This window comes from Schistocerca gregaria, chromosome 6 (assembly GCF_023897955.1).
Source record: "Schistocerca gregaria isolate iqSchGreg1 chromosome 6, iqSchGreg1.2, whole genome shotgun sequence".
Lineage (NCBI taxonomy): Eukaryota > Metazoa > Arthropoda > Insecta > Orthoptera > Acrididae > Schistocerca > Schistocerca gregaria.
The window spans coordinates 555,228,082-555,241,482 of record NC_064925.1 but is presented as its reverse complement, the minus strand read 5'-3'; the positions used below and the strand labels follow the sequence as shown (position 1 = coordinate 555,241,482).

General features: G+C 43.9%; 1 protein-coding gene across 1 annotated transcript in view; it reads right to left on the bottom strand.

Annotated features, from left to right (window-relative positions):
- Positions 1 to 13,401, bottom strand: part of LOC126278188 (lachesin-like) — a 656,873-nt gene that overhangs the window by 256,367 nt on the left and 387,105 nt on the right. The window contains exon 4 of the mRNA XM_049978103.1: positions 10,371 to 10,541. Coding sequence (XP_049834060.1) covers positions 10,371 to 10,541 — 171 coding nt within the window. The remainder of the gene's footprint in view (positions 1 to 10,370; positions 10,542 to 13,401) is intronic.

Here is a 13,401-nt window from a genome sequence, read left to right as displayed (position 1 = left end):
TTTGAGATGAAGAGGGTAGCAGAGGATATGAACTAATGGCGGGACATATCAATCGATTGCCTTTCGTTGGCAAGTGCTCTACTAACTGAGCTACCCAGGCATGACGCACGGCCCAACCTCACAGCTTGTCTTCACCAGTTTCGTCTCCTACTTCCCTAACTTAACAAAATTTCTCCTGCGAAACTTGTGGGTCTAGCATTCCTGGAAGAAAGTATTATCCTGTCTTCCAGGAGTGTTAGTCCGGCAAGTTTAACAGGAAAGATTTCGTGGAGTTTGGAAGGTAGGAGAGGAGTAACTGAAGTATGTAAATCTGTGTGGACGGATAGTGGGTCGTTCTTCGGTGGCTCAGATGATAGAGCACGTGACCACGATAGGCAAATATTGCGATTTCGAGTCTCGCTTCGTCACACAGTTTTAGTCTGCCAAGAAATTTCGTATCACCACTCACGAGTGAAAATTTCATTCTGGATACACCAAACCAGTTAGAAGACCCAAAAAAAGGTTAATTGATTTTGACCACACGAAGCGTAGTAGGCTGTTAGCGAAAGGGGAAGCGGATTGAGCGCTGTATGGATGAATGAGTGCTAGTTGGTGATTAGCTGCCTGCTCCGAGCGTAAGATCGCCTGCTACTGAATTCATTTCAGAAAGTTTATTGTTGAAGTTTCTTTGAATGGTGTCTTATTCATTAAACTTGATTGGTTATTTCGAACGAACCAATCACCACCAACGTGCAATTATTTGCATCAGCCTATATGGTAACATTCTCACCATGACGACAAGAAAATTTAAAAAAAGATTATATATAGAAACTCTCTTGCATGAATGCCATCAACAGTGCAATGACTCGTTCTGGACGGACTTCCAATAATTTTATTTTTAAAAATGCCATTGTAGGATTGTTATCATGCCGGATGCTCCAAATATTTCTCTGTCATCTGATGATGACTGGTTGCATCGAAAGATTCATTTCATCAGCAACTCTTTGTAGGTTATCAACGTAACTTTCTTCAAATTCTTAAGAGCTCTGGGCAACTAGGTGCAGAAATGTATGCTTAAATTTCATTATCTCACCTGTGTTTTGTTGGTTGAACTACATTCCTGTGGTCATATTATTTGATAGAGTACAGTAAGCAGCCACTTTTTACACATGCTTATTGATGCCAAGATACGTTTCGGGCTACCACCCACCTTCACTGGGGTAACACATTATGTATTCTTACGACAACTTTTTTGTCACCTGCATTTTGAACTCAATAGCCACAATTTATTCAGTAAATTGTTTATTCTAAATAACTGTACAAAGCCATCTGAAGATGGGTGGGAACCTGGAAGGCTTCTTGGGATAACTAAAGCTATCCAAAAACTGGCCTGAAGCCAAAATTTCTTCAAATAACATGTCAGTTTCTCTTTAAAACTATCGTAGATTCTTCTGAATAGAACGCTATTTAAAATAATTCCATTGGTCAGAGCGAAAGTTCTTAAATATCGATTTAGAGGTATCTCACCTCGCAGTATTTTGCTACTTGTACATGTCAAACAGGCTTGGACTTAACGCAAAAAAAGACTTACACACGGTCAGGCTTAAGCACACCGTTAGTGCCAGTCATATAAAGTATTTGCAAACCATTAAATGCATATAAAGGCACATAAATGATACAGTGTTGTGACAGTGCTGACGGGGAAAAATGCAAAATGTTGGTTTACGTATGAAAAACGTGATTTGAGATCGACTGGAGTGACCAGTGTATTTTGTTCTCTGTTTACCATGACGATACATTCCACAGGGTAATATAACTCGGTGATAGAGCCATAAATTGGTATAGAGCTTTAGAGTTTCTAGGAAAATCACCTGGGTATATCATAACAATCACTGCTGCAAATTGTTGCATGACAGTAGTTTAGCTGGTTAATTGTTACTTGAAACAACAAAACGAATCATAAATGAATGGGCAGTTGAGTAATTAAAAATTGCAGATGAAGGTTAACCAACCCAAGACGAATTTCGTCTTGAAAGGGATTAGTATGCACAGATGAGTCATAGATCTAATACCAATTTTCAGTTGGAATTTCAGGCAACAACATTTGCTGATAAATTTATTTTATGCAGAAGGGGACGATTTGCCATAGAACGCGGAAAAAGTTGTGTATGCGTTCGACGGAAACGTAGGTGATATTTTAGTACTGCAACGACTTGAGAAAATGTGGCAATGCATGAATACGGCTACATTGAACGAGTTCTGTACATGATGGTGACTTGAAACATAAATTAAAAGACCTACTGGAAACTACTTTCTTCCTCTAACTACACAATCAAATATCGACTGTACTCTTTAGTGTCAAGCTAAGGCGGACAATGAAATATTCCGCGAGAAGTAAGTGCCGAGATTCACGTGGGCGACTGGAGGTACTTCATGGTGTTTGTCTTTCCCGAAGAATGTAGAAAGGACTTTGGGAACAAACAGCCACAGCTAAGCTGAACTGCAAACAGGCGAGTCGGGAGAACAATAGACAGGCAACTTTCATCTCGGGGAAACTTCTCCTCAGCAGCAGACAGGAAACGTAGCGGAACGCCAAGAGAAACGAAGGCGCATGCGCAAATAGTGGCGCACGGCTGGAAAATCTGAGGCCGTTTTCCAGCCAGCGGCGCGGAGGCGTCGGAGCGGAGACGTCGTAGCCGCTGTTGCCTCTTTATGAGACCGTACAGCTATTGCAGAGGGGGCGCGCTGGCGTTAGTGCCTGTACCAGTTGCACGGGAGATAGCCTTTATGATAAGAGTACTGGGCTCTTTCACATAAACCTCTGCCAACCCGACCTGGTAAGGATCCCACACTGATGAGCAATACTCAAGTATAGGCCGAACGAGTGTTTTGTATGCCACTTTCTTTGTTGATGGACTACATTTTCTAAGGACTGACCCAATGAATCTCAGTCTGGCACTCGCCTTACCAACAATTAATTTTATATGGTCATTGCACTTCAAATCGTGCCGTACGCATACTCCCAGATATTTTACAGAAGTAACTGCTACCAGTGTCTGTTCCGCTATCATATAATCATACAATAAAGGATCCTTCTTTCTATGTATTCGCAATACATTACATTTATCTGAGTTAAGGGTCACTTGCCACTCCCTGCACCAAGTACCTATCCGCTGCAGATGTTCCTGCATTTCGCTGCAATTTTCTAATGCTGCAACTTCACTGTATACTACAGCATCATCCGCGAAAAACCGCATGGAACTTCCGACACTAACTACTAGGCTAGGTGTTTCGGCTATTAGTGCTCGCTACCTTCGTCTTCAGGACACTTAACATTTTAAGTCGTGGTAAGGAAATGTAACTGAAATACGACGTATATATAAGTGTGTGTGTGTATCCCAAGTGCCACCTGATTATTTACAAGAAAAGCACTTGCTTTATCTAACGTCGAAATTTCACTTGTTAGGAACACAAGAGAACCTCACCGAGACAAAAATTGGTCACCTCTAAAGAAACCATTACAAGGATCGTATAATGTCGTATAAATCCGCACCTGGACGTATGTATCTCAAAGGTTTCGGCTACTAACTGAGTCCACAAGGTTGTGTAGACACTTCACTTCCTGATGAAGCCACACACTGTTGATTTAATTGCGCAGTTCCACCAAATTGCAGGGATGCTGACGGCAGCATATTACCCACTGTTCCAAAATATCCCACAGTTTTTCTATGGGATTCAAGTCACGTTATTCTGCAGATCACTGGAGATGTCGTATGGTGGGAGAGTGTTCAGAAAACCAGTCACACATTCTTCCAGCCTGGTGAACTTTGCTTTTGTCGTCTTGAAAACTACGGTTATCAATGACATACTCGTCATGCAGACTGAGCCATGCGCGGATCGCGCTCAGCTCGTTTATTTGCTCATCATCTTGTTTTTTTGGTTCTTTTAATTCGCTTTACTGGCGTCACTAGGTTGCTGGTTTGCTTGCCCGTCAGTGGCAGCAGCAGCGCTTATCGATAAGCGCACTGTCGTACGGTCTCTGGAGCGACCGTTAGTATTTCCGGGTCGTCGTCTGGAGTTCAGTTCGGAGCTCAGTCGGGAAGCAGCAGCAGTGAGTCGGCAATGGAGCGCCAGTGAGGTGCGGACAGCCAGTGCTCGCCGACCGCTGGCGACACATATGAAAGGTCCGACGGAAGGAGATTGAAGCGGGACAAACGTTGGTTGGCCGTCTCATCGGGTGACGTGCCGGTTCTGTGCCTCGTCACTTGGTCATTGTGCCGGACGTGCGTCAGTTCCTTCCTGGTGCAGCGATGTCTGTTAGCCAGTGGGCGTGTCTCTCTGCATGGCTGGGTTCGAGCCAGTGTGCCCGGGTCGTCGTGTCTCCGAGTTCCGAACGGACATGGAGTTGAGTCGGGTTGGAGCTGCTGTCAGCTTCGGACACCCAAGACTCACCAGACCGTTGCCGACGCACGTAACGTCAGTGGGAATGGCGTGGGTTGGTCGTTGGGTCGGTCGTGTCATCGGATGACGTGTATTTGGTCGCCGACCGCTTGTGGAACCTCTCTTTGGGTCTAATTCATTCGTCCTTCTTGTTCCACAGTGATTGCCTTCACGATTGTTCGAGTTCTTGTGCAAGTGTGTTTACGTGGAACAGTGTGTAGCTTATGTGATTTCCACTGAGCACATGAATGCTGCCTGCGCACTGGAAATCATTGGGTCGGTTGAAATTGAACGGTGAGTGTGTCCGCTGGAAGGGAATTGATTAGGCTCTTGGTTGGTTCTTCAGCCGTCAGTAGGTCCTGTTGCTACCCGGCTACTGTGGGCTGCCTGTCTCACCTAACCGATAGTTAGAGTTTCCTCCCCAGACTGACCCTTGGAAGACTTCTGAGCACCACTGTTGTTGTTTGTGATTGTCATTTTATATGGTCGCAGGTACTGTGCCAGGCCATTAGCCGTGTATTACTATTGTCTGTATTATGTGTAGTATATGGCCTTCATCCGAGATCCGACATCATGACAACTATTTTAAGATTAGTCCTTGAACCATGCTTTATTTAAAATTCTTGTTGCTCTGTATTTAGGCCTTCAGCCGTGTTTGCTTCAGAATCTGTGCCTTTAATATGTAAATCCTTGTCTGTAAGGTTTTACTTTAATTTTCTTGAATTCTTGAAACGGCCTTCAGCCGTGTTCTGTAAATGTTTATCTTAAGGTGGTCTTTAATGATTCTTGAGTAATTGTTTCGGACTTCAGCCGAAGATGCTTCAAGCTTTCTTAAGATGTTTAGTTGTACTGTGTAAAAGCTTATCTTTAAAGCCTATCTTTTAATGTCAAAAATTTTTTATTGGGCTTTCAGCCGAAGAGTTTCTTTGGATTGTACTTGAGTAACGCTTTCAGCCGTTACTCTAAATCTTGGTATTTTAAAGGCAGCCATTTAAAGTTATTCTGGAGGAGTTACTTGGGCCCCCAGCCGTGAATTGGTCTTTGTTGTTTTAAACAGAAAACTGTGCATTGGTTTGAGGTTGTGTGTGTTCTTGTATAACTAACAGTAACTGATCTTAGCCCCTTTCCACAACCTGATCCACTATGTCCTGCGAAACTAGATTTTACAGACGTTGTCTGAGGGGCAACACCTGATTAACCAGAATGTTTAAATTAAAATGCTACTTTATTTTAGTGGTCACCTCAATGAGCCTGCTCAGTTGATGAAAAGAGAAACACCCCAAAAACATCACAACCAACCTTCGGCTTGATCCTCGCTTTCTAGATATTCGGGTTGCAACGCTTTGTTTAGCCTTCGGTGTAGTCAACGGCGTGCGTCATTTGAATACAGGCAGAAACGCGACGCTTTAAGTGCCTTTCTGATTAGTGGCCTGTTGCTAGGTGCCGCAACAAATGTTCCCTGCATATACATCGCGTCGCAATGTTCTCTCGCTAACATGTGGAGATGGACCTTTATTCACTGCCAGCAGCAACTCAGCGACGCTTTAAGTGCCTTTCTGATTAGTGGCCTGTTGCTAGGTGCCGCAACAAATGTTCCCTGCATATACATCGCGTCGCAATGTTCTCTCGCTAACATGTGGAGATGGACCTTTATTCACTGCCAGCAGCAACTCTTGTCGCTTTTAGAAGCGATTTTGCTTTACAAACCGTGTAACGCGTCTCCGGTCCCTCCCAGTCAGAACCTATTTCCGACCAAAATTATGAAGCCGTGTTTCGTTGCCAAGTGTGTTAGACCACTATGTGCAAACACGTTGGTCAGTCCTCTGGGAACCACCAGCAAACCCAGCAACCTCACTTGTCGCATGGCCACGGGCACAGCCTGTCACTATCGTCTTTTCTTGCCACTCTGTCAAGTCCTTACCTTTACGCACGATTACGTAGAATGTCCTCTCGAAACGCGAAGGTGTCACTGCCTTGCTCTCTCGTAGAGATGGCACGTGGGTGGTTGAACATGTCACTCGATCACTGCTCTGTCTGTAAAGGATTATCATTCATCTGTGTGTGCGAAAGGGGGTGACAAATTCTTTGTATTTTCCAAAACGATTTTATCAACTTTCCTTAATTCATGTAAATTATTATTACACTGAGGTATGTTGGTAGGGAAAAGTTAGGTGGAAATGGAATGAGCGTATGGCATCGTTGGTCGGGAGGCCCCATTCGGGGAAGTTCGGCAGCCAATTGCAAGTCTTACGAGAGCTGTCCAGAAAGTAAGTTTCGATCAGTCGCGAAATGGATAGCACTGGTAAAATCCGGTAAAGCTTTGCACAGATGTGTTGGCCAGTGTCTCTAGTATACCCGTCCATCGTGTCGCATCGCTCTTTTTAGTTTTGAGTGAACAGTGAGCACATAAATAGGCGTAGGGAATAGCGTATGCCACCAGGTATGAGCGCCTGGTTAGAGATTTCCCCTGTGTCATGCAGTTCACATAACAAAACTGTCGAGATGTTCCCTCTTCCCGCTAATTCTCGGTCGCACACTGCAAGGTGGGATTAACGGAGGACATCGAAAGGGTGCAAAAAGGGGCAGCTCGTTTTGTATTATCACGTAATAGGGGGACAGTGTGGCAGGTATGATACGGAAGTTGGGATGGAAGTCATTAAAGCAACGACGTTTTTCGTCGCGGCGAGATCCATTTACGAAATTTCAGTCACCAACTCTCTCTTGTTGATCCCAACCTACATAGGTAGGAATGATCAAAATAAAATAAGGGAAATCAGAGCTCGAACAGAAAGGTTTAGGTGTTCATTTTTCCCGCGCGTTGTTCGGGAGTGGAATCGTAGAGAGATAGTATGATTGTGGTTCGATGAACCCTCTGCCAAGCACTTAAATGTGAATTTCAGAGTAGTCATGTAGATGTAGATGTACGACAACACTCGAAGTAGGAGCTGCGACTATGTAGAGAAGTAGGTGGAAGGTGTACAAACAGTTGCAAATAAAATGTTTCTGGTTTTCAATGTGGTTTCCATTTCGCTTCCGACTGGAACTTACTTTCTGGACAACCCTCGTATTTCATTTGACGCCACACAGGGCGTCTTGCGCGCCGGTGATGAAGACGAAATGACGATGAGGACAATGTAACACGCAGTTCCTGAGCGGAGAAAATACCAAACCCGGCCGGGAACTGAACAGGCTGTCAAAGTTAGGTGATTTTTAATATTTGTTAGAGAGAAGACTGTGATGGTAGCAACGCCTCAGGTACACGGAGAGCGCGACTGGTTCTCCACTAGCACCTACGACATAGAATCGGTATCCCTTTAATGTCGCTCGTTGCATAGGGCAGAATATTATGTTGATAATAAAGAAAATTGCCTCGGTTCCAGTTTCGGACCTCTCCACTGCTTAAATTTTGAGTGAAAATCTTCAGCAAAGGTGGCCCAAGATTTTAGACATAAGAAGTCTCATTTATTCTGGCAACGGCCTTATCAAAAAGTACCGAAGAGCAGACAGAGCATCCAGGCACTCTCTAGCCCAAGGCGGAAGAATCAGCAATGATTAACAGCATGAGGATGCAGAATGCAATGGAAACCACTGCATTAATGATTCAGGAAATCCTGCCTGTAATTGAAAAAGTATCATGATGACCTCTCCATTGACAAAAGACTCCTAACCAAGCCCCATTTGGATTTCCAGGAGGGGACTCCAATGAGGAGGTGAGCAAGAGAAAAATATTAAATAAGCAAAGAGAGTATGAACGTTCTACGAATCGGGGTGTTGAATGTCAGAAGTTTCAACGTGGTAGGGAAGCTAGAGAAACTTAAAACGGAAGTCGTAAGACCTGTGAAGCGAAATGATTATAGGGTAATGTCAACAGCAGCTGAAAATGCTATAACTGGGGTAGGATTCGTTGTGAATATGAAGGTAGGTCAGAGAGTGCGTTACTGTGAACAGTTCAGTGATATGGTTGTTCTCATCAGTACCAAACCAATACCGAAAACGATAGTTTATGTACACATGCCGTCGTCGCAAGCCAAAGATAAAGAGACAGAGAAAGTATATGAGGATACTGAACGGGTAATACAGTACATAAAAGAAGATGAAAGTGTAATAGTCATGGGGGATTGGAATGTCGCTAAAGGGAAAGCGGTGGGAAAAAGGGTTAAGGGAGTATATGGGCTTGATACTAGGGAGAAATACCAATTGAGTTCTGCAACGAATTTCAGCTAGTAATAGCGAATACTCTGTTCAATGATCACAACAGGAGGGATGAGCTCTGAGAACGAAGGGATATATGGTAAGATTTCAGTTGAATTACATCAAGGACAAGGAGACATTCTGAAATTAGATTTTGTATGGTAAGCCGCACGCTGGTGCAAATCTAGTAGTGATGAAGAGTTGGCTGAAGTTTAGCAGACTAGTGAGCAAGAATCAGTGCGCAAATAAGTGGGATATGGAAGTACTAAGTAACGCAGTGATTCTATGATAGGAAATAACTCAGTAAGCAGTGTTGTTGAAGAAGAATGAACATATCTAAAAACGGAAGTCACACTAAAGGAAAGAACAACATAGATACAAAGAAGGAAACTGCAAAGAAACGATGGGTGACAGAAATAATACTTCGGTTGATCAACGAAAGAAGGAAGTGCAAACGTTTATACACATATACAAATCACTTGGGAAAGAAGTAAACAGGAAGTGCAGGGAAAGTAAAGCGAAACGCCTAGTTGAAAAGTGTGAAGAAATGTCAAAGGAAATGATTGTCGGATGAACTGAACTGACGTATAAAAAAGTCAAAACAGCTCATGGTGAAAGTGGAAGGAATGGTGGTAACATTGAGAGTGAAATGGGAATACCACTGTTAAAGCAGAAGAGAGAGCGGATAGGTGGGCAGAGTACACTGAACCCCTGTAGAATAGTCCAGCTGGATTATCGAAACGTTTAGCACTGAAAACAGTTGAAGACGAATAACACGTGAATTAACGACTCAAATAATTTCACTATGAAACAGAATAACTTCCTGACAGATTAAAACTGTGTGCCGGACCGAGACTCGAACTCGGGACCTTTGCCTTTCGTAGGCAAGTTCTCTACCATCTGAGCTACCCAAGCACGACTCACGCCCCGTCCTCAAACCTTTACTTCTGCCACTACCTCGTCTCCTACCTTTCAAACTTTACAGAAGCTCTCCTGCTAAACTTGCAGAACTAGCACTCCTGAAAGAAGGGATATTGCAGAGACGTGGCTTAGCCACAGCCTGGGGGATGTTTCCAGAATGTGATTTTCTCTCTGCACCGGAGTGGGCGCTGATGTGACACTTCAGATGATAGAGCACTTACCCGTGAAAGGCAAAGGTCCCGAGTTCGAGTCTCGGTCGGGCACACAGTTTTAATCTGCCAGGAAGTTTCACATCAGCGCAAACCCCACTGCATTCTGGAAACATCCCCCCAGCTGTGGCTAAGCCATGTCTCCGCAATATCCTTTCTTTCAGGAGTGCTAGTTCTGCATGTTTAGAGGAAGAGCTTCTGTAAAGTTCGAAAGGTATGAGACGAGGTACTGGCAGAAGTAAAGCGGTGAGGACGGGGCGTGAGTCGTGCTTGGGTAGCTCAGGTGGTAGAGCACTTGCCTGCGAAAAGCAAAGGTCCCGAATTCGAGTCTCGGTCCGGGACACAGTTTTAACCTGCCAAGAAATTTCACAGAAGCCCACACTCCGCTGCAGAGTGAAAAATTTCATTCTGAATACTGAGAATAGTTCTCAGCCCGTCCCTCTCTTCGCCTACCAATTTTCGAAGTTTTCCGAGCTGATTAACTTGGGTGTACGGCACACGTATCGCGTGCGTCACTGGTTTCCGTGAAGAACAACGGCTTCACTTGGCGCACAATGGCTCCCCGTGTTGCGCGCCAGCCAACAGCCAGCAGCCAACCACAGCCTGCGAGGGCGGCCACCCGCTACTCACCCCTGGAGAGGTCCCGGGCGCCGTGCCTCAGCAGAATGTGTTCGCCGTCCTCCCGGCGCCAGGAGATGCGCGGCGCAGGGCGTCCCGACGCCCGGCAGCGCAGCGTCGCGTTGTCGCCCTCCGTCACCGCCAGGTCTCCGCTCGTCTCCTCGATCAGGATGTCGGGCGGCACTGCGCAGAACCACACGACACTAAGTTCTGGGCGCACGTGCGAGTCAACAGGTTACATAAATGCATGGCTATAGAATACGAAACACTGTAACGCTAGAAATGCATAACCTCTTATTTCCATCTACTGCACTATAAATTTTTTTCCTTATTTTGTTGCCTAAAGATATGACATTTCGGTGTCTTTATATATTGTAATTGTTTTACAATTTCTGAAAGAACCAGTGGTTGTACAAAGTTTCAGGGATAGCATAAGGGAACAATTGTGCACAAATGGGGGTTAGAAATACAGTACACGATGAATGAAATAGTGAATGAAGAAGAGGTTCCAGTAGGTAAAAAGACGAGGGCTATTAGAAATACTTTGGGTAACAGGAGAAATATTGAATTTAATTGATGAAAGGAGAAAATACAAAAATGCAGTAAGAGAAGCACGCAAAAAGGAATACAATCGTCTCAAAAATGAGATAGACAGGAAGTGTAGGAAGTGCAAAATGGCTGAGAAGTGATGGCTAGAGGACAAATGTAAGATAGATACTGCCTACAGGAAAATTAAAGAGATCTTTGGGGAAAAGGGAACCACTTGCATTAATATCAGGAGCTCAGATGGAAACCCAATTCTAAGCAGAGAAGGGAAAGCAGAAAGGTGGAAGGAGTATATAGAGGGTCTATACAGGGGCGATATTCTTGAGGACAATATTACGGAAATGGAAGAGGATGTAGATGAAGATGAAATGGGAGATATGAGACTGCTTGAAGAATTTGATGGACCACTGAAACACCTTCGAAACTAGGCTCCGGGAGTAGACAACTTTCTGTTAGGACAACTGACAGCTTTGAGAGAGCCCCAGTCCTGACAAAACTATACCATCTGGTGAGCAAGATGTATGAGACGGACGAAATTCCCTCATACTTCAAGAAGAATATAATAATTCCAGTCCCAAACAAAGCAGGTATTGACAGATGTGAAAATGACTGAATTATCAGTTTAATAAGTCACAGATGCAAAATACTAACGCGAATTCTTTACAGACGAATGGAAAAAACTGGTGCAAGCTGACATCGGGGAAGATCACTTTGGATTCCGTACAAATGTTGGAACACGTGAGGCAATACTGATCCTACGACTTATCTTAGAAAAAAGATTAAGGAAAGGCAAACCTACGTTTCCTGCAATTGTAGACTTAGAAAAAGCTTTTGCCAATGTTGACTGGAATACTCTCTTTCAAATTCTGAAGGTGACAGGCGTAAAATATAGGACGCGAAAGCTATTTACAATTTGTACAGAAAGCAGATGGCAGTTATAAGAGTCGAAGGACATGAAAGGGAAGCAGTGGTTGAGAAGGGAGTGAGACAGGGTTGCAGTCTCTCCCCGATGCTATTCAATCTGTATATTGAGAAAGCAGTAAAGGAAACAAAAGAAAAGTTCGGATTAGGTATTAAAATCCATGGAAAAGAAGTAAAAACTTTGAGTTTCGCCGATGACATTGTAATTCTGTCAGAGACAGCAAAGGACTTGGAAGAGCAGTTGAACGGAATGGACAGTGTGTTTAAAGAAGGGTATAAGATGAACATCAACAAAACGAAAACGAAGATAATGGAATGCAGTTGAATTATGTCGGGTGATGCTGAGGAAATTAGATTAGGAAATAAAACACTTAAAGCAGTAAAGGAGTTTTGCTATTTGGGGACAAAATAACTGATGATGGTCGAAATAGAGAGGATATAAAATGTAGACTGGAAATGCCAAAGAAAGCCTTTCTGAAGAAGAGAAATTTGTTAACATCGAGTATTGGTTTAAGTGTCAGGAAGTCGATCCTGAAAGAATATGTATGGAGTGTAGTCATGTATAGAAGTGAAACATGGACGATAAATAGTTTACACAAGAAGAGAATAGAAGCTTTCGAAATGTCGTGCTACAGAAGAATGCTGAAGATTAGATGGGTAGATCACATAACTAATGAGGAGGTATTGAATAGAATTGTGGAGAAGAGGAATTTGTGGCACAACTTGACTAGAAGGAGGGATCGGTTGGTAGGACATGTTCTGAGGCATCAAGGGATAACCAATTTAGTACTGGAGGGCAGCGTGGAGGGTAAAAATCGTAGAGGGAGACCAAGAGATGAATACACTGAACAGATTCAGAAGGATGTAGGCTGGAGTAGGTACTGGGAGATAAAGAAGCTTGCATAGGATAGAGTAGCATGGAGAGCTCCATCAAACCAGCCTCAGGACTGAGAACCACAACAACAACAACATATATATATATTAATGCCTTTATGTCGATGTATTATTGGTTTGTTTTGTAAATATTATTTGTGTTTTTACTCTGGGTGTTCCCTAGGGAAAACTATGCTATCGAACGATTACATCGATAGTTCGTGTGGAGGACCAAAGTGTTTACGATTGTGGCTAGTGCTAACACTGCGGCGTGGAGCGCGGGAAGAGCAGAATCTTGCTTGAGTAGGGCGGCGGAGCAGGTGTGTTGAGTGACGCTCCCGCAAGTTTCCGCGCTTTCGGGGTTTGGCAGTATGTAATTGCGCTCTACTTGCTATGATAGTTTCTGGCACTGTGTCGCGGACGGGAAACATTAGCAGGCAAACATCAAGAGCCCGTTTCGCCAATATCCAGCTTCTGCAACAGAGATGATTGACAATAAGTGACTGTCGGTCGCCAACTCCCCGATCGACAACTTCAAACCTTCAATCAACCATCGAGGAAGACTGAAGGCACGTAAAGTTTTTGAACTGTATGGCAGGCCTCAGCTTTTCTAATTGTTCCATTTGCTTCACTAAAATACAGCAACTTAGCATGAACCTTAGTTGCTAACTGTCCCAATTGCATTACCAAGCTGGGTCCCTTC